General features: G+C 44.0%; 1 protein-coding gene across 1 annotated transcript in view; it reads left to right on the top strand.

Moving 5' to 3' along the window:
* Nucleotides 1-20,936, top strand: part of LOC119455985 (unconventional myosin-Ia) — a 179,621-nt gene extending 158,685 nt beyond the window's left edge. The window contains exons 24-32 of the mRNA XM_037717540.2: nt 198-266; nt 927-962; nt 3,627-3,713; nt 7,870-8,001; nt 8,930-9,036; nt 12,663-12,798; nt 13,116-13,268; nt 14,330-14,457; nt 15,426-20,936. Of these exons, the coding sequence (XP_037573468.1) occupies nt 198-266; nt 927-962; nt 3,627-3,713; nt 7,870-8,001; nt 8,930-9,036; nt 12,663-12,798; nt 13,116-13,268; nt 14,330-14,457; nt 15,426-15,549 (972 nt within the window). The 3' untranslated portion in view covers nt 15,550-20,936. The remainder of the gene's footprint in view (nt 1-197; nt 267-926; nt 963-3,626; nt 3,714-7,869; nt 8,002-8,929; nt 9,037-12,662; nt 12,799-13,115; nt 13,269-14,329; nt 14,458-15,425) is intronic.
* The last annotated feature ends 1,142 nt before the right edge of the window (nt 20,937-22,078 follow it).

Consider the following 22,078-nt stretch of genomic DNA (forward strand, 5'->3'; position numbering starts at 1 on the left):
TAGTACATCTCCGGGAGCTGCGTCGCACGCTGTGTCTGGGGCACGAGGGACGTCACAGAACTCTGCCTCAAAGCAAAGGCAGAGACGCAGAGGCACGAAGTTTTATGTTTTGTTCTTGTGTTCTTACGTTTTATGTTCTCTCTGATTTTCCTTGTTTTGTTTTGTTTTCTTTCTTTCTCTTCTTTCTCTGTCGCTAGGCTCGTCGTGAATTCTTGCGTAAACGGCAAGCGGCGACCACCATTGCTGCCTATTATAGAGGATGGAAGGTTGTATGCTGAATTTCAGTTTCATCTTGTTCACTTTATGTCGTCCCACCTTTGTTGTTGTGTCACTTGCTGTGTTCTAGCACAATAATTTTGACACCTGTAAATAATAGACAAAACGTGCGCGAGAACTGGCGCTGCAATCTGTGTGTTAAATTTGTCCTTACTATCGAATATATTCAATGTGTTGTCTTCTAAACCATATGATTTACCACTTAGTTGTTCTGTAATTCAGCGTCTTTTTAAGTTTTTTTTTAAGTGCGCAACGTAAGACAAATTGTTTGTCTGCGTTAATTTATCCGGTACCGCAGAGTCTTAGCTGCTGCTGAAATGCTGGAAACGCTTAAATTTTGTGGTTTGATTACTTTCACTTCAAGTTTCGTTTTTATTTTCGTTTTCGTATAACACGCGCCATCAGCTGCGATGTGCACACGCTTTGTAGCAAGGTCCTAAGCGATGTTTTTTGAGCAAAATTAAGCAACAAACTTAATCGAACTGTTAATAAATTGGGGTCTAAATCATATTCAGCTTGGTGTAGAGTTTGTGAACCTTTCTGCTAAAATCAGTGCATGAACATTATGTTGATGTCTTCACACACGCTCTTTTACGACGCCTGTTGATTTTTTAGTTTCTTCAGTTGTTTTATCGCCTGTTTTGTTCTAGGCAAGGCAGGAGTTCGAGCGCCGGAAAAATCTTCTGGTAATTTCTCATTTTTTGTTCCTCCTTTTTTGTATTTATGATTGCCGATTTTATTTATTGGTTAGCGTTTTTATTTTTTGTTTTCTGTGTTTGTACTATAAGATAGTAATATCTTCGTTTATCATAGCGACATGTCTATTTTTACATATGTTATTGTGCTTGAAATAGGCTAACATTATGGCTGCGCGTAATGTAAGTCTATTAAAAAGAGAGGCAGATGTTTACAGCATCTGAAAACTATGCCATAAAGTGGCACGTGCTGTGTCGTGTTGGGTTGGTAAACAAAGAAGTTAAACCTTCACCATGCAGACACGGTCATGTGACTGCACAATGTACACGTTATCCTTGCTACTGCTCTTTTGCTTACTTGGCGCTAGCTTATTATTTTTTTTTTTTTTTACTATTTCCTCTAACACAAAAATGTTTCCCAGGGTAAAAACAAAAGCGATACGAAACCAAAGAAAGAACGAAGGAACTGCGTCTGCTAAGCATTCGTGAAGTAACAACGCTGTGTAGGGCAATTTGCAAAGTTGCTGGAACGAAATTGAGCAAACTATTATTACGAGTTTGGGCATGCTGCTTGGCGCGGCGCGTAAACACTTTAGCGACAAAATTGCGCAAGGCAACGTTCACATCTCCGAAATAAAAAGAGTCCCGTTACTTCCACAGCTGTCAGGTTACGTTCGCAGCACGCAATAAGAAAAAATGGGACAGAATGTTTGCAAAAGTAAAACATTAAGAAACAAGAAAAGACAGTAAAAAATTCAAAGCGATACATCACCGAATCTTTTTGTTTTATTCTGAGCCAGTTTGTGCTGAAACATTGCTGCGTATTTATGATTCATGGCAGTTGTGTTTAGGCTTCAGCCCGTAATCTAGTGATGCCCAAGCCGCTCGGATTGATTACTTCGTTGCAGTTCCATCTTATCAAAAATGTTAGTTAAAAATTCATAACAAAATAAAGCTGAATCTGCTGTATGATTCAGTTCCAGTACGTCATGTGGAATGAAAACATTTGCAAAAGTGATATTTGGCACTTTTAAACACACCGCAGCAAAACAAGTTGCACATCGTTCCACTTATTAGTTAGGTGCAACATAGCATTATGCAGAATACAAACTGTCATGAAAGAAAACAGGCTCATATATGCAGCCTATAGTTTGTCCGATCATTTTATTTGATATTAAACCAGCACTTCTTCTCAAACTGTCTTGGTGACTATTCAAAAGTATGTGTGTGTCTTGACTGAGAAAATACACGCAGTCACTTTTGTTGAAGATGCGAAAGTATTGCAGTAGAAGTTTCTCATTGGAAGATATTGTATTACTGTTTAGTGTAGTTGTATTCAGCTGTTCTCGTCATTTAAAAACTAAGACGTGTAATGACTTCGGATGCATAAAGAACTGCATTTTTTATGTTGCATGAGCAAGTGATTAGTAACAGAGAATGTCTTGTTCTGCAAACTGTGCATTTGAGTTAGTGAACTGAAGAGTATCGTTCCAATTTATGTGAGATTTCGAGATGAGCCTTGCTTATCACCAGAGTTGCAACATATTCGTTGTCAGTAATAGACGATTGCTCAAAGCTTTGTCATCCTTATCTTGATTCTAGTAAACAATATTCGATGTAAATTACAACGCTATTGCCTTTTATCGACAGTAACAGACTTCCTCAAAGCTTCATCCTCATCCTAATGCTAGTAAACAATAGCCAATATAAGCTTTTACTGTTTTACCTCACTAAACGCATCTTAAAAGTGCTGACTGGCTCTAGGCGGTGTGCTTTGATCGTGTTGGCCACACCTACTCTATTATTGTAAGGCGCACAGGCTGTTTTTTTTTTTTCAGCACTGCGTAACGCCCTTCGCTTAAGCAGTATAAACTTGATTCTGAACCATTTCATGTAGAATGAACTGTTTGTGGTTGTGTAAGCATTTGTCCTCGTTGTGATAACACTGCACGACGAACCTCTCGAGAACACAATTCGTTTAGACGAGCCAGAATATGGCATAACCTGACCAGTGCGTATAGCTGGGAGACGGCTTCATCCTGCAGTGTGCCTATGATGACGACAATTTTAATGGTGACGACCGCAACGCACATATGTGTTACAAGAGTGTTGCAATTGCTCTTCGACACCGTGTGTTTCGTGCGACAGCAGCAGATTGCGGCGACTAAACGGCAACGCACAGGAAGCGCGACATTTCACGCACTATCCTTACACATAACTTTTTTTTTTTTACTGTTTACTGCGTAATCGACGGCTACGTAACGCACACGTTCAAGGTGCATCGTGCAACACTGCCGACCTCGCGCTTGTCACACGGTCTTGTTTTCTGCTATGCCTTGCTGCCCGTGCTTTTGTTTGTTTATGACGCACTTGCCCCGCTTCAAAGCACACTGCACTCTTGACGGCGCACCAAGTGTATATACATACATATCTTTTGGAGCACAGTAGCTATTGCAGCACGCGCCTGTGCGCAGCAGTTTTGCACGGGTCGCGCAAGCGACGAGGGGATCACGCGAGAAGTGAAGAGGGCGGAGAAAGAGGCTTAGCGGGTGCATGCTTTCGTTATGGCTTGGTTATCCTCTCAGTGTCGTCGTGAGTCCGCAGCGATTGGGGTTATGTTCTGTGTGTATGTGTGTGCATGATGGACGTTTGAAGACGAGGGAGGAGTTCCACGGCGTCAGGCAGGCGAGGAAGAGGGAGTGTGCTGCGCGCGTCCTGGGCAGATCCTACCGTCTCTATAAGGTGAGCGGCCCCGCGCGAGCCAAAACCGCCACCAGCGCGATGTGAAACCCCTGGAGTCCGTTTCTCCATGCGTGTGTCCTTGTCCAACGGTCACGAGGCTGGGCCCGGCATGTCGCCTTGCATGGCTACTCGCTACTGTCCGACTACATCGAGTTGATCGTGGCTTGGCTGCCTGCATTTGATGCAGTCCAGTAACAGCCCCCACGCGTGCAGCCAGGAAGATTAGTCTTCGCTGCGGAGGTGAACATGAATGTTGCGAACGGTACCTTGCAGGAGTTGGAAATGTGTACTGTTCTAGGCTTAGTGCGTCGGCCAGCTCATCCGAAGCAAAAGACGTCAAGGAAATGTCCATAGTTTAGCTTAACCTTAGTGTGGACGTCTTCTTTTATCGGTTCCCAGGTAAGGCTGTTCAGAGCATTTGGTTGAGTTTTTTTTTTTTTTTTTTTAAGTACTGCGTTCTGGTTCGCTTTGCTAGCTAGCCTTTGCTGGCTATATGTCACCAAAACCATCCAGGTACATGTAAACCATAGTCAGTACGAATCTGATATGCTTTGTAGTCCTCAGCGACTGCAACTCGTGTCCAGTCAACTGCTGTAGACTCTTGCAAGCTCCAAAATTATTTTCTGGCATTTACATAAAAAACTTTGACATATTCTTCTGCGCAGTAAAATAGTTAATACTGAGGGGGAGGTGAGAGGGTTGGCTGCTATAGCGGCAATCATTGCCGTGACTTTCTTGTAACCATGCCTCCCTGCGACACATCCTCAATTAAACATCAATTTATACAACGATACCAATGAGCTACCATGGCTTACAATCCATAACAGTGTGTTTGATACGCCTCGCTTGTTTCCAGCGCGCATTACATTTTGGCTCGCTCTGGCTAGTAATCCTTTGTGCAGAGTGGCAAATAACCACAAAATTGTGGTGAGTGCATGCACCCTGTACAAGAACGCCAGTCTGATTTGCTAGCGGACCTCTAACACAAAAGGATACATTATTAACCCTTAATTAGGTGTATTAACAGCCCGCGCTTGGTTTATATCTTTTTTCTTTATAGATATATAAGCATAATCTCTGCTTAAAGAGTGAACCTACATAACCGTCTACACATGTTTTTGTCAACATGCTAGGGAGACTGTCCTTCTCATGTTATGTTTCTACGCTACCTGACGGTGCAATTGTTGTTCATCGTTGCGTCCGTCGCAAAGCTCTTCCTAAGCAGAGCCCTAAGCAATAACGTGCAAAAAAAACTTTCGCTTTTAGGTCAAAATCAAATTTCGAATGGAGAGGTGGTTATGTTGCTTTTAATGTTCCTGCGTATACGGTTATTTACGTTGTGACGGCCTCACGGTCGCACAGCAGCAGCCAGACACCCTCTCCCATCTTTGACTCGGTGAAATCGTTATCGCGTTGTGTGCGGGAAAGGGAAGTGGTGCGAGGGTGCGCAACCGAGCCGTAGAGGCTGTACGATTAGAAAATAAAAGTTAGTTGTTGCTTGTTCTTCAGGGACGCACTACTCGCTTCTGTCTGCTGATTTCCAGCCACGCTCGCGTCCCACACAACAACGTTAAAGCGCGTATAGTATAAGTGTCACTGTTTTCGAGCAAAAAGTAGAAATCGAATTTATTTTCTACCGAAAGCGGCAGTTATGCGAGATTTGACATTTGCTTACGACAGTGGCGCGCGCGTCGAAAGCTGCACCCCGGTGGCTTCTACAGCCTAAATTTGATTTATCGGGGGTTACAGCAGCAATGATTTTCAGTATCTCAAGCTTGGTATTTCGAAACACTTCATACACAATGATCGATGTGCACAATAAGAGTGCTCAAGTACGAGCAGGAGCCTTGGCAAATATATTAAACAACGCACTCGAGTTTCGTGCAGTTTCTGTTGTGAATAACCACCTTCGCTTGTTTCCTATCAGCAGCCGCTAGCTGAACTAAAGATGCCCGTCTGGTAATTATTAAATGTATTTTCTGGTGTATGCACGGCTTTTCGCATGTCGTGCATGATATCTGTAAGTTTTTTACCCCGTTGTACGCCGTTTTCTTTCTTCTTTTTTCTTGCTTTTTTTTTCTTTTTTGTAGTCAGCCTGATAGTTTATGAACATCGCCATTTACTTAACGCCACTTTTAAAGCGTAAAGTAGTCCAGGAATATTTCATATATTCCACCATGAAAAAGGAATATTCATGAGTTGAAAATGAAATGAATTTTAATTGTTTCGTTTCTTGTAAGGTGAAACATCTCCCGATCACGCCTTTTGACATAATGGCTTTTCGAAGATATCAATCAATGTCATTGACTGTGAAAGTGAGGGTACGTTTTGGGGGGTGCGGGACGCATAAGTATTATGTTTCTTTTTTCCAGGAAATTATTCCACAGCCCGTCTATGGCGCGTTGTCTGACGATTTTCCTCATGCTCTCACGGCATTAAGATATTTATTCGTGTAATTCCAGCCATTTTGTAGTAAACAAACTGCATAAGAATAAAGCCCATAATCAAAGCTTTAACGCAGCCGACGAGAAATTTTACTTTGCCTGTTATTTATCCCTACCATGGAGGAAGAAAAATATAGGAGGGAGCATTACGTCACGCAGCCAGCCTTGGCAAGCGAGCGCTTCGTGTAGCCAGCAGTGGTGGCCCAACACGTGACCTCTTGCGTCAAGATCACGGAGAATCGAGATTTGCCGAGACGTTTGGTTACCGGTAGTTTTTATTCGGACGGCGCTCGGCCGGCAGCAGCTCACATGCAGGAAGGAAAAAGATTGTTCCTTGTTTTGTTTTGTTTTTCCTTGTTTTTTTTTTGTTTATTTCAAGAGTTTCGAATGGGCATTGAGCCATTAATGGCCCTTGCGCCATAAAACACCACATATCATCATCGAATGGGCATTGAAAAAAAATCAACCTGGAGTACTAAAACCTACCGCGCACTCTGACGTATCCTCCGTGCTGTGACGTTTTTATCACGTGTTGGGCCACCACAGTCAGCGACAATCGCGTTGCGGTATGCTCCCTCCTATATTTTCCTTCCTCCATGATCCCTACGACATCGCAAAACGCTGATTGGAGGCCTAGCTATCGTCGAGGCTTCTCGTTGTCGGCTTCAGAAGAGATCTGTCGCTACTCCCACGTTGATGCAGAGGGTATCAGTGACGTCAGCAGAAGACCTCAGTGCTCTCACACTGACGTCATCGAGACCTTCATATTGTTTTACAGTCAACGAGGCGAAAAGCTACGCGTTTTCTTGATTCACCTATCTTCAGCAGCACAGTAGAAGCTGTGAATAGGACAACAATATGACGTATGTGACGTCACGTGTATACTCCCTGTACTGGACTGCAGGCTATCGAAAAAGACCAGAGTTAGAGAAGGCAATCAGTGCCCACGTGTTTAGTGCCCTTGCTGCGTCACGAATTCTCGGAGAACGTCGCACACATAGATAACCCGGACACCAATCAGTGGTCGCGCAGTTCTTGCGCAGCGCAGACTCGCTGGCGGCGGACCGTATAATCAGTAGCAATTTATCTGCGATTCTTTAAAAATCAACATTACAAAGCGGAATGCACTCAGATGCGTCTACGTGCAGAATGTGGCTGTTCACAAGACGTTAATTTAAAGGGGAACCGCACATTTCAATTTAGAGCTATTAAGTTTCCTTGTTTCTGCACTGCAGCAAAAAAAGTTGGTCGATTCTTCTTAAATACGAGAACTATGTAGCCAATAGGAGGTAATAGGACCCTGACTTTACACGTTTGCAGGAATCTCCTTTACAACACAGGTAAAGTGATTCCATTCATACGGTGATGTGTGGATGGGAAAACTTTATTTGGTCCTGCAAAGCTATGGGGTGACCCGTAGAAGGGCTAATCCCACGTCGGGACCGGAAGACGGAGCTTCGCGGCCGCCGTGAGAGGTGCACGCATTCAGGTGCCTCGGGAACACCTGGACGTGTCGCGCTCAGGCGCGCTTGACCGCTTCCTGCTACATCTGAATGCACTTGAACGAGTTTTGAACGATGACGTTGATCTGAGCGACGTCGGCAAGAGCGCGTTGACAGTGCATGTGCGCGTTGCGCATTTCAGGCTTACCGGCTAAAGGCTCAATGGCGACTCTGCCCCGGCGATACCCTTCCTCCCCTTATCGTTCGCAGCGCCGGCGATACCTGCTGTGGCTGGCGCGCAACTTGCCATCAGACTCGCCGGCGGACCGCTCATGGCCTCCGGCGCCACGGTTCCTGCAGCAGACCAGCCACCTGCTAAGGAAGTTGCACCACAAATGGAGGGTGCGCGACGCACTTTCTTTTTATTGGCTGTTCTTAAGGGGTTATTGGTACCTGTAGACAGCGCCGGATTTCTTTTTCCCTTCTCAGACATAACTGCCCACAAAGGGATCCGAATGATACAAGTAAACAGCGAAATCAGTTACAAAGTTCATGAACAAAGTGGATGCTTCTATAGGGAGTTCACAAATAACAAGTGTTTTTTCCTGTGTGGATTATTGCTAACCAGGAAATAATACAGCGGAGTTCTAGTGACATAATTCTACGACGTCGGAAGTGCCCTATATAGATAAATAAACATACCAAGCACGTTAAGTGGATTTATCAGTGACATATTTAACAACTTTCTCTAGTAGAAGCTCTGAGATATTTGCCCAACTGACATATGGCCATACATATGCAGAATCGAAAGCTACATATGTATCCTATCAGGAAGTTCTTCCTGATTACTTGTTACTTTCGAGGCAACAGGTAATCAGGAACTGAGCGTAAAATGATATAGCCATTTGTTTCGATTTTTAGCGTAGGCTTACAGCATCGCAATTATTCACATTAAGCAACACGTAAGCACGAATAGTCTTGTGGATCTTGGCGCAAAAGCACACAGAACATAGAACACAATGCAACACAAAAAGGGAGCAGGAAAACAGTGATTGAAATAGACGGCAACATTACTACATGGTACAAAATCAAAGGCGCTTTTACGTAATACATTACGAATTTATGTTCTCAAAACAAATAAACATGCCGTTTGTCAAATTATTAGGTTATGTTTTCATGTTTCCTTTGTCTTCCCCATCTTAATTCAGATCAATTATCCGTTTGTCTTTTGAACACTTGTAGCTTCACAACCCGTTCATTCATATGCAAATGACATTCGCCAATGTGAACAAGTAATAGAAGCACGGATGTTGCCACGGCTTTGTTGCAGTGTACACGGTACAAGCAGAAACTCGACCAAACTGCTCGAAACCGCATGCGAGAAAAAATGACTGCCAGCATCATCTTCAAAGACAACAAGGCCTCCTATCCGAAAAGGTAAGCAGAGCCACATGATTACTTTCCAACTTCACTCACATTGCATGTCATTTATCTGATGTCCCTGCGTATAACCCCCAAATCACGTAAACTACAATTCGGGGTGAAGGAGCACCAGTGTGGAACGTAGCGACAGCGATACCGCATTAATGAATCGGTAATTTAATGTGGGGCATTGCGAATGCTGAATTGCCGCATTTTTAAGTTCCGTTCTTATCTGAGCTTGTCGAAGGCACTGTCCCGAAAAGATATATTTTCTGGAATTGTGTATATATGCTCCCTGTGACCGTCCAAACAGTACTTCGCTGAGCGCCAGGCTTGCGCTTGCTGCATGAGCAGATGTTGTGGTAGCTACGCCGTCGACGAAAGTCAGGGTCGTTTGCTAACGTATTTCTTAGCAGCAAAACAAACACTTGGAGGACGCTTAAGCTTCGCCTTTAAGAGTAGAACGCGATAGCGTTATCGGGACCCGTTCGCATCGCATCGTTCGCATACGGCAAGTAGGCTTCATTCACTGCAACACATGAACGTGGGAAAGCCAGCTTACAAAGACCAAGCTTACACCGATCCCCTAAAGTCGGCTCCACCTTTAAACTGAAATGCATTGCTGGAAAGACGTTTTTCCAGGGGCAGTATAAGTGGTCTTATATAGACGTTTTCACGAGGGCGCTCCCGACGGTCTGGCGTGGAGAGTATGTGTCAGTGTTGCCTGTTCGGTCTGGACTGTGAGCTAGGGCGCGATCTTGTACGCGTTCCAAAATGGAACGGAGGCGTTCCGTTCCATCGAGCCGCACACGATTGGTCAATTTGAACGTCGCGGTTGAAATTGACCAATCGTGTGCGGCTCGATGGAACGGAACGCCTCCGTTCCATTTTGGAACACGTACAAGATCGCGCCCCTAGCCTTGCGCTTGCATTGCGGAGTGGTAGCTTTCCTTCGATGTTTCCGTTTATTTTTGTCCCGAATGACTTACGCTCGTAAATAATGGCATATATACTCATCAAAAGGCTACAGGCCAGCACTGTGCAGTTTATGGGTGCACAAACAACCAGCGGAAAATAACGATTTGGGGAACTAAGTGTGTCCACAACACAGCACTCCGCGAGACCACTGCCGCGATGTGGTATGTTCACGCTTCGCCGGTTTCCTGCGTCACCTGAGGACTTGGCATTTCAGTCTAATGTGAACCAGTGCACACGTCAGTAAAATAACGCATTTTGGTAAACTCGTTTCGGCACATTTCCCAACAGGTTGCGAGAATTGTAAGCTCTTCGATGCAATATCTTCTCGTATGTAGTGGCAGAGGCTACATTTGTTATTCTTTCAAACACGACTTCATTCCAGTGCCTAATACGGGGGTCACACGGCGCACTTTTGATCGTGATCGAGCCCGATATGGGTCGAATTTCTTGGTCGCGATTGGCTTCTTTGCTCAATCTGCGGAAGGGAGCCAATCGCGGTCGAACATTCCGATCCAGATCGGTCTCGATCGCTATCAAAAGTGGCCGTGTGACACCGGTATAAGACAAACTGGAGCACTCTGCGAGAGAACTAGTCGGTAAATACACTTCGCAACGATCTGGAAAAATCGTGTCCTGTGGAAGATGTATGCAGACCCTGTGTCCACCAAAACATTGCCTCTGCGTTCACACGCACCCTACGCAGCCCTGCCCATAAAGGTAATTAACTTCAACAGTGTGGTGCTGCATCGAGCTCACCCATCTTTGAGCGTTGTCTATGTGCTTGGGCAGCAAGAGAATGCAAAAACGAACGTGTCAACCTCATCAGTGTGGCCTAGCGCCAGTGTTAGAGTTCGGGATGACCGTAATGCGCTAACTGTGCGTGGCGTAGAAACGCGCTAAATGAACCCGCGCACGTAAGAACGTAAAAAAAAAAAACGGTATTCGCATGGGTACGCGGACAATATCATCATGCTTGCAAGAATAACAGTAACGAAAAAAATTTATTCGCACAGTCGATGAAGTGAAATACTTACGTGCGTGCAGAGACTGCTTCGCTGACCACTAAGCGCTTTTCACTCACGGTCAGTAGTGGTTTACAGTCATATGCATATGTATTTATTCGACAATTGTTAAGACTCGACATTACTTTATTATGAACATAGCACAGTGAGACGGTGTAAGGGAAACAAGAGAAAGAGCAGAGATGGCCCTAACGCTGCAATATTATTGGCTTATTTCGCTTCAGAGATAGCGCACATGAACAGTTCTTGCCGTACGCCATATCTTCAATACAAACTTCGCGCACGATCTACGTTAAGGTTCACCGTGAGCGAAGCTTGTTCCAAATTCAGACATTCGAAAGAAAAGCCATTCCAGGTAAACAAACGTAAAAAATAGGTAAACAAATATATATTTATAACAATTAAGTCCTGTTATAATCCCTATTGGGATTGACAGTATGTCTAAATAAATAAATACTAAAAATAAAAATTAGCACCTGGGCTGTATCAGTCGCGCTGGCATCTGTGATCACTGCCGCGCGTCGGTTCGCTGCACCGCGCTGCTCGATCGCCACGCTTTATGCTTTGACATTTGGTTATAAACACCCTGCACCGCACCAGATCCAATAATTTTTGCATGATTGAGCTGTTCAGTTGCGTCGGAAGCGTATGGAGTAACCACCGCATATCTACCAACCACTGACACGCGTCGTCAGGCCGCCGGCACCTGGTTCTATAAGCATTGCCCGACAGCTACGTACACGCCTGCTTTGGCTAAACGAGGCAACCCTCAATCGCGAAACGTAATGGTGATCAGATTCAATCGACGATACGGTCACATGTGCCCAGCAATAACAATGAAATATACCGTTGATTAGCACGCCAGGTCTCGACGAAGCAGACGCGGCTGCCGCCGCTACCGACGAAGAAACACCACATCCACTGGCTGGGCTTGCTGTTGCCATGGCACACTACACTGAGCGCTCACGCGAGCACGTGAAACATGTAACAAGTCAAGCGGCACAAGACAAGCGAAGCGGACAATCGAAATAATGCGCGGCGAAGATCACACAACCGAAGTGCGGCCGGCCTGCTCTCGCAAGGCGCACAGTCCAAAATGGCGGCGACGCTAGACGTCGCTCGTGTCGGCCAATGGCGCTGCTCAAACGTCGGTTTGTGAAAAGGTCTATAAAAATGTAAAGGCCCTAGCACCTTTTTTTATTATTTTATTAATTGTTTGCTATTGCCCCGACGCGCGCAGGTATGGTAGTAATGCTGGAAAAGGGGTTTTTGTTTGAGTTTCCTCGTAGCAGAATCAGGTTTTCTCGTACTTTCAAATTACAATCCGACGCCGAATGGTAAAGTCGTACTTTACCATTTTTCTGACGGATACGTAATAGACGATGATATTGGTCGCTGTAACTTAGTATACGCGATAGACTAATCCTGATCGCAAGTGCGATTACTTAGGTAATGTTTTACACAGCACACTTTCCGTATTCTTCTTTCGACACTACGAAGGTATCTCTAAGCTTAAATCGTCATGATACCAGCAACGCCTGCAAACATGCATTCTACGGATACATTTTTTAATGGAAATTTATTAGCTGCGCTCATTGCAAAGTTCATGCGGGCGTAACATATGTTGTTTCTTGGTGGCAGCGTGTCCCATCCGTTCCGGGGTGACTATGTACGGCTGCGCCAGAACGTGAAGTGGAAAAGGCTATCGGACGAGACGGGAGACCAGTACATCGTCTTCGCGGACATCATCAGCAAGATCACGAGGTCTAGCGGCAAGGTGAGTTTCGTAGTGACCGCCCTAAAGCGATATATCATCGGCCTATTTTAACTTCTCGTTATTTTACATAAGGAACAAATGGGCTGGTGATTTCAATATGACTAGACTTAGATAAGATCAACATATACCTCAAAAGGTATGTCACGCCGCCCACACCCCTTACACACACGCACACACACATACATAAATGTTGTGAGCATACCGCATCGGAGTTCCGTTCAAGTAAAATATGCCGATGCTTTGAGCTTTTATTTCTTAGCATTCTTAAACGACCTGTTCAGGCTAAAGCAGATGTCTTTTTTTCCCGATGCGTGCAGTGCGTGCAGACTCTGTTCGTGGTGAGCACCAACGCGATGCTGATCATGGACCAGCGGACGTTGCAGATCAAGTACCGCATTCCAGTGACCGACATCTACAGGATATCGCTCAGTCCTTTCCTGGACGACATCGCCGTCTTTCACATACGCACGGTAATTCAGTATGAGCAAGGTTTAACTCCTTCTTGCTTGTCTATAACTTTTTCTAGGGCCTTCACTTGGAGTGAAGACCCTAGAAAAAAGTACAGGGGTGAAGGACAGCTAGCTGGTAACTGGCATCTATGCTCGATTGATTGATTGATTGATTGATTGATCACTTTTACTAAAGCTACACTTGGCCGCGAGATAAGCCGTACTAGACAGTTTTCTTTCAATTTTGAACTCCTGCATTCTTCAGATCTCTCCGAAATTGGAGCACACGGGTATTTTTGTATTTCACCTCATGGGTATGCAGTTCCCGCTGCCGGGAATCGAACCTGTGACTACGTAGGTTCAAGCTGTGTAAGAGTGTGTTAACGCCTTATTCTATTTCAATGAACGTGCAAGAAATATGAGCCTGCAATCGACGGGTTGTTGAGGAGCAGCTTCGTGCCGTAGCGAGACAAAACGTGCAATGAAATAAAGGGATTAGAATTAAATACTTCGTCATACCTAGTGGGCACAACGCACAATGAAGATAAACGCGGCGTGAATTTCGCCAACGTTACACCCATTCCTGAGTACTGACCTCTTTTTTTTCTGTAATAGTCGGTTGTAGCTACCCTCAACACTGGCTCTCCACTTAAAGTGCGCTGTCGTTGACCTCGATGTCATAGGTTCAGCTCCCGACTGCACCCCAAGAACAAAATAGGGCAAAGCCGCTGGGTATATTGTTTGAATGGCTTGTCGTTCGTGACGAACACCCGTTTCTAGCATTCTACTCTAACGATCCTCGCGGCTTAGCAACGTCTTCGGACGCAAAAGGCCCAAATAACTTCTCTAAAAAAGAAATGTCAATAAAGTTAGTCGATTGTTTCTAGCCTGTTTACCACCACACTCAGTGGTCTAGTGGGTCACTCACCTGTGCTAGTTTCTGCAGAAAAAATTGTAAGACATGAAAGTTGTTATTTCTGCAATGTTACTCCGTAACGCGAGCTTTAAACAAGTGATGGTTCAAGAACGCAAGACCGACAGTGTATATGACCTTCTTTTTTTTTCGTTCTTCTTTTTAATAGACTGAAGCGACAAGAAAGAAAGGAGATTTCATCTTCGAAACTGGCCACGTAATTGAGATTGTGACCAAGCTCTTTCTCGTCATACAAAACGCCACTGGGAAAGCGCCAGAAGTCAACTTTTCGACAGAGTAAGTGCTGCCTCTGCACCACGAACCACGAACATTATTCGTGGATTGACGGTCTTTCAACTCTTTCGGTTTGAATACAGCGTCGCGAACACTGCCGTGTTCTAATCCGGGGAATCGCATTGGGGTTATACGGAAGTGTAAGCATACGCACGTACAAAGCCATTATCGGTTGTGCATGTCTTAATATATTCCGTACTGAAGGTTGCCCTGGAACAGCTATAGAACACAAAGCCGGTCATCAACAATGTCTTTAGCTTTCTTAGCAAACTCTCCCGAACTTTCCTTACCGTGGCTGCACCTGCCTTGCCACATAGACGCGTTCCTCGCGTCGCGTAACACGTGCGCGCATGCGCGCCAGTTTCCTGTAGACCATGGACGCAGGAACAAAACGAGAAAAATAGTCAACATTAGCCCTGGCTTATTTCGCGTCGTATTTCTCTTCAGAATAGTGTTTGCCTGAGCTCGTTGGTTACACATGGTTTCCAGCAGAACCAGTGTGTGTCGTCGTCCCTTTATGTCCGTGTCAGTACGTTCTGCTGGAAACCATTTGTGCTATGTATTTCTCTTGCCACACGTCTGCCGTTACCATTCTTCCCTCGACAGGCATCACTTTCGTCATCGTGACGTCACTGCGTCGACGTTTCCCAGTATTCATCCGGATGAACTGCTGTTTGCATTTCGGCTTAGCTTGTGAACGCTGTACGCGTAAACATAAAGATGGCGTCACTTTAAGGCTGTGACCGATACGGCGCATAAATATAAACATTGCATGAGATGATACGTTGCACAAACGATAATGAAGACAATTGTGCGCATAGCACTTCATTTTATAGCATTCACGTAACCGCTTCACGAAATATTCGATTCACAGAGGTTCCAATGCGTGCGTTAGATATGCATAATTTTTTGTTTGTTTGTAAACTATAAAAAATATTGCGGTGTGTACTTTGTTCTACTCCTGCACGCAGGTTCGAGGTGAACTTCGGCAAGGACACTGGAGTGCTCGCTTTCCGGTGCACTTCGATGGGCGATCACCATCCGGGCCAAATCAGGATCTACCGCAAGGGAAACCGGATGGAAGTGTTGTTATGAGGATGACTTTCTTAGGGCACTTTTTTCCAATTGCACTTCGAGGCGGAGGAGGCGGAGAGTTGGGAGTTCCCTCGACGAGCATCAGAGAGATGGGTGGCCGAGACGCGGAGAACTCGTCATGCACAGAAAGAACATCGTTGTTCTACTCGTTTGCCTACGCCTATAAGCAGAGGGATGCCTTTCGTTTCGGGGCGGCTCCGCCGTTCCACTTGCTTGTGGCCGCGGAAGAAGAAAAACTACTGCCTTTCGAGAGCTGCCAACTATTCCTACGGCTGCCACACAGTTACTTCCTTTTAACGGGAGTCGAGATGTATTTAGGTGCGTCTTAGGCCGGCGGTGGTGAGACTTCGCTTAAGTTTTTTCAGGTCACTCGAAAGAGTCCGTGGACGCGACAGGCTTTTTATTTTGCACAATGAGAGCAGAAGAGAGGAGAGACACAGCTATGGTCGGTGCCTTCGGGGTTCTAGTGTCGAACGCGCCGTTTAAGTAACCGCGACGCAATGAGGAAAGGGTGAACGCTCGAGATATCCGGGGTTTCGTATAACCAGGCTTGCTAAAGTTGCCTGAAGTGAAAAAAGGGAAATTATCTTTGCCACACGTCGACTACGACATCGTCAGGCTTCGGCTTCCATATTGTTAGGCATTGCTCTCAGTAAGAGCACCAGACTTGGCCTTCCACATTAGTCGGCGGTGACGTCGAAAACAATTCTTGTTGTTGAAGTCGTCACACGGGACGCTGAAGGCTTGGCTGTGGTTCCGAAAGTGTTTCACTGAGATTGAGCTGATTACGATTACGTAGATGCGCTTCTTCTTGCATGTTCAAGCAACTTTAGCAAGTCAGGTTATAAAACACGTCGGTGCGTAAGCCTAGAAACCATGCCATTCCTGAGATGCATTAGTTTTGTGTCTCAGGTATACTCATTACATTATGACGGTCATGATTATTTTGGAGATCTGAATCACTTGCATATGGTGCCAACGCTTGGGCAAATGAAACACGAATGGTTTCTAAAAGAACGCCGTTTGAAAGCATTTCATCGCCTTCACAAGACTTTCTTTTCAACTAAAGATATGTATGATTTGTTAATTCACGTAGTTATTACTAGATGTTCTCCCTCAACGCACTGTTTCTTCGGTAAATAGGTCTACAAGGTTTTTTTTTTTCAGTTCTTGCACGAAGAAACTGTCTGTCAATTAGTTTTTACCGACGTGTTTATCTCTGCATAATGTTTTTTACACCCCAAGTTTGTTTTCCTTTCGGAGTGCGTTTGATGGCTGTTGCTTCTAGTTGCCAACTTTCTCTATGCATTACAGCCAATGCTTTCACGGCAGATGACATAAGTTGGGAAGGCGTACAATCGATTTTTTTTTTTGCACACGTGGACACAACGTAGAGCAAACAAATATTCAGGAGGGAAAAATGGGCTGCAGGAGTGAACAGTCTATTGCAGTGGTTCTCAAACTTCGAGGCATCGCTGACAGTTAGACCTGCTGACAAGTCACTCGGGGACCTTCTGAAAGACGTGTTCTTTTTTTTTTCGATGCATAAACACGCACAATAACGTGTGTCATGTTAAGACTAGGACTCAGAAAATATCATCGCCTTGCAGCTATCAGGCTAATGTGTACGTAAATTGTACAGAATGTAGCGTCAGTAAGTTGGCCTGGTATCAACGGCTCGTTCCTCAAAACTGCTGGCTTGTCTACACTCAAATTTATTTCACATTTGTCTCTTCGCAGTGCATTTGTTGAATCTTCCAGGTGATTTATTTTTCTTTTTAAAGAATGGTGCCCGAGGACTCGACAGTGCTCTCCAGAAACCCTGGGGGTAACGAATCACAGTTTGAGAAACACTGCTCTGTTTTGCAAGGGCTTTTATGGTTCAGGCGTTATCGCCTCATTTTGGCAGAACAAGAGGAAATTTCCGCATACCGTGTATCTGCGAAAAAGGAAGTGTAGAAAGACGTACTAGAAACGCATCCATTGCTCAAAAGGAGAAAAAAAATACAAGTGCGTAGCGTAACAAAGCGTGTATTTAACAATTTTCACTTTATCTGTAAATACAGCATTTCACTTTAGGTAGACCTTGTGCCATTTATCAACGTTCATGTACGCTCGTCTTTAAGGAAGGAGCGTTTCTCCCTCAAACACATCCTCGATGCCTGTAGCAACTCTGTTGCAAGCATCCTCTTTATTTTAAGCGACCGTCATAACGAAAAGCGCATTCTTCACTAAACCATTGTAAATAGTTCACGCAAACATGACAGTGAGAATAACAAATGAAAGTTGAAGACATTAAGCGAGCCGGTCACTTGAAACAGGCAGTTGTTTCATGAAACAAAAAAAGTGTATACCCGCAGGTAGTAGTTGACAAGTTTTGTGGCGCGTTCAAATATTTCGACTTAGACATCTTAGGCTGCCATATTGACGCGTTGCATCGTGGTGTTTTTTTGTTTTTTCGATTTTTTTCGCTTGCGTCTCAGTTCTTTGTTCATAAACAGTAAGGCTACTGAGTTTGCATCTTCAGCCGATGGTGGTGTTACGAGCGCTAGCTTGAAAAAAAAAGAAAGAAAAAAATTAATTCGCTTCTTTTGCGTGCAATGTTCAAAATTGTTTTCCTACATACTTGCTTATGCGCAAGCACGTTAATAAAAGCACACACACGATCGAAACACTAAGAGATGGTTGATGCGCAAACTTACAACTGGTTTATTCTTGCTAGGTCCCAAGTATATAAGAGTTTTCAATCAGATTACAACAAACAAAACTGAACAAAAAAGTAAGAGGCACAATGACCTTCATGGACATATCTGCTCACGTTAGACAATCATACAGGCTCAACAGTTATTCGATTCAAACTTTTCAAACTTGATTTCAGCTTGCGTTAGCTGGACAGGCGGCGTACGCACACACACTTTTCTTTACCTGCGATAACTGTTGATCCTATATGATTGTCTAACGTGAGCAAATACGTCCATGAAGGCCATTGTGCGTCTTAGTTTTTTGTTCTATTTTGTCGGTTGTAATCTGATTGAAAATCCTTGTATACTTGGGGCCTGGCAATAATAAACCAGCTGTAAGTTTGCGCATCAACCGTCTGTTAGCCTTTCGTATACGTGCTTTTCATAACGCACAAATGCATAAGCAAGCAAGGAGAACCTCCGGCTAGCCCCTTTCATAGTACTCTTATTTTCCTAATTCGCTATCTACCTGGTCCTCAGCCCATGACAAATCCATATTGCTGAGCAGCAGTCGTGAGCGACGCGTAGCAGTTGCGAAGCTCGTTCAGATTTGCTTCATTTTTCATGGGTTCAGAAAAGTGTGGTGGGTTGGGGATAATTGCTATGACGCTTTGTTTGACACGCATCGCTGTTCATTTATGGCTTGATCATGAATGCAGACAAGTGAATGCGCATGAAATGACAGGCACGATTTTGACCAGCAATCTTACTTTATAAGGTTTACATTTTCATGTTTTTTAATGGTTCGTGCTGATCATAAGCGCTAATGCGTCATTCGAAGATTTTACTTCAGTTGAAAAAAAAAGAACCATTCGCATTTAGTGCGATGGGGTTTATACATCGCTTGATGCAAATACAGTATTGGCTGCGCTTTTCGTAAACATTTCGGTGAGACATCACATTCACAGTGGGGTCTGTCGGAAACCTAAAAATATTGTTACCGAGCAATTTTACTACTAGCAATTTTACCCATTTTATTCTCCTTTCCTAAATGCGGACGCTCTTGAACTAACACATTTTTTTCTCTTCGTTCTGTGATGCAAGCGGCAAGGCACATCGGTGTTCGTTTTTCAGATGAGTCAACATCCAATGGGTACTGTGTGTTGACAATCTTCCGTAACGCAGGTGTCTAATGGTGCCAACTTTCACTGCCAGATGCACTCTACGATACGAAACTAGTTGCTTCTTTCTGTGACTAAAGTTTTACGTTCAAAGCTACGTTTCATCAGACTGTCGAACACTTAACGTGTACTGGAACACGGTATACTTTGCGTGCCTTAGTTCTATGACGCCTTTGCATCACTACGGCAATTTATTACGTCAGGACTTGAGGATGGTAGTCCTTAAGAAAAAGAAATTGATGGGATAGGCTGGCGGCGTTACAGATGTTCGCAATACCTGCGTCATTGAGCCGCTTTAGAGGTCACAGAAAATCAAAACCGTACAAGTTATTGCGTAAGAGGCGGGGAATAAGTCTGTAATTGTAAATCGGTTTATTAGGGGCGCTTGATTCGTTACTGGTGTGGAGATTTCATGGTTACAAGTGCGAAGTAGTCCTTGTTTGTCGTAGGAGCTCTAGTTTAATACACCAGGCGCCTTTTAAAAATAATTATTTCGTGACTTTGGCTAGAATACAGGCAGTCTTCTAGTTGTTGTTCTTCTTGTGGGCAGTTGTTGGAGGTTAGATATTACGATAGTGATTTGTACAGCAAAATAGCCTCTGAGAAACCTCTATAAATATTTATATATAAACGCACCTCTCACTTCGTCTCAAGTTGTAGGTATGTGTATTTGAATGAATGCATTTGTCGCCCAGTAAAGGCACTGGAATGCACGCCGTCATGTTTTTGTTTTGTTTGGTTTCGCAGTTTAGGTGTTCTCTCCAAATTAAAAAGAAAACGATAGCGGTGTATACATCCCAAACTTCGTTCAAGTGTATTAGTCTTTCAAACTGTATAGTAAAAGTAGACTCCACGAGTTTTCGCGAAATCAGCCTTACATTAAGGCTGTCGAGTTACGTATTCTTATTTTTTTTTCTACGTGGCTGTTTTTTTTTTTTTCTGTTCACAGTGGTCACCGTATGTCGTTGAAATCGCACTGTGCCGGTTGCATACGGTACGCTGAGTACCTTGTGTCGCAAATGACCACTTTTGTTTTCCAGTGCTAACACTGATTGTTCGCAGACTCGGTGTGTTTGCTTTGTATGATTGAGAGTGCGTTTAGAACATAAAAAAGAGTGACTTTATCTGCTTTCATGTCTTACGTAGGTTTCGGTTAGAGAAAACGAGGCGCACAGAGGTGGCACAGATGCCCTCTGTTTAGTGCGCTGAATAAATATGTGTGCTACAATAAGATACACTTGGGTATCTTAAGATGTGCATATGCACTACAGTTAGCGCCATTGCGCAAGGTGTTCTGTACAGGTCTAGTTGACATACTACAGACAATGCTGCCTGCGTTCGTTGCGCTAAAGAAAGTAATAAGAAGGAAGAAGAAAAAAAGAAAACAACTCATCACGATATATGGCACTGAACGTTTATATATGCTGAACTGTTTTTCATACTGATTTTTATAATAAAACAATACGAAACGTTGATGGATTGTGCTTCTTGTTAAGTTGATCGGTTGCTAAAATTTGAGTGGAAATAAATAGAAAACGTTCGTGTTTGGAAACTCAACGTGCTTTTTAGTTGATTTGCAATGACTTCGTCAATTTTTTTAGGGACATTATCTAAAACACAGCCAACCCTCGCGCGTCAAGCGGCAAACTGATATGGAACAATATGTTAGTGGTCGACAAATGATTACACCCTCTGCGGGATTAAGGAACTCGCCTATTAACTTAAGCCGTCTCTGGTACGTCGCACGGTGATACAATTCAGCCATCGCATTTTTATTGCCATTTATTCCTGCGTACACCTGCAGGTAAATAATTTCAGACAAATGCCATTACACAGCTTCAGGATAATTTTATTGTTTGCGGAGAAGCCTGCAGTGTATACAACAGTTGCCAACATTTCCGATTTCAACCAAGTAAATGAACAAGTCATCACGCAGTTCATCCCTCATGGTGGTAACAGTCGAAATGAACGGACACGTACTCTACGGGAAGTGCAACCTCGTTAACAATGACGTTTTAACGGATCCGCGCTTTGAGGTTTCATTAGAAATATCAGGCAGCAAAACAAATGATCTAAGTTTGAGAAAAAGAAAACCTATTGAAGCCAGCTGCATTTGCCAAAGACAAGCTATGGACTACGTTTCAAGTGAAAATAAATGCACACTTGTGAGCTAAGAATACCAGTGAGTAGCCAAGTAAGCAAGGTAAGCGGAAGTATACAGAATGTTGACACTGTTCCATGCCGAAAAACCCTGGGATCAAAGACGGAGAAGCCCAAGAAAGGCAGAATTTACGGTAAGTGAATTGTGTCTATGAAGGGTCTAAGTGTTCATCAAATTGTGGCGTGGTATAGAGGCAATCATTATAGAAAAGCTGGAGATCTTGACCTTAAGGTTCTGTCGTTATTTATTACCTGCGCACAGTTACTTAGCTGACAATTACAGACAATAATGTAGACAGACCCTATAAGGTTGTGCGTTCCTAAGATTACGGCGAAAATGTGCCAGCGTTCCACCGCATAGTTTTTTTTTCCAAAGACCTTAAGCTCTAGGGGACAAACCTACGTGAAACAAGAATGTATTTCATCGGTGATTTGGGGGACCAATATCTCGAAAATAGAGTAGGTCGCAGGTTTCTACTAAATATGCGTGCCCTATTTCAGTTTTGA

Source organism: Dermacentor silvarum, chromosome 6, assembly GCF_013339745.2.
Source record: "Dermacentor silvarum isolate Dsil-2018 chromosome 6, BIME_Dsil_1.4, whole genome shotgun sequence".
Classification (NCBI taxonomy): Eukaryota; Metazoa; Arthropoda; class Arachnida; order Ixodida; family Ixodidae; genus Dermacentor; species Dermacentor silvarum.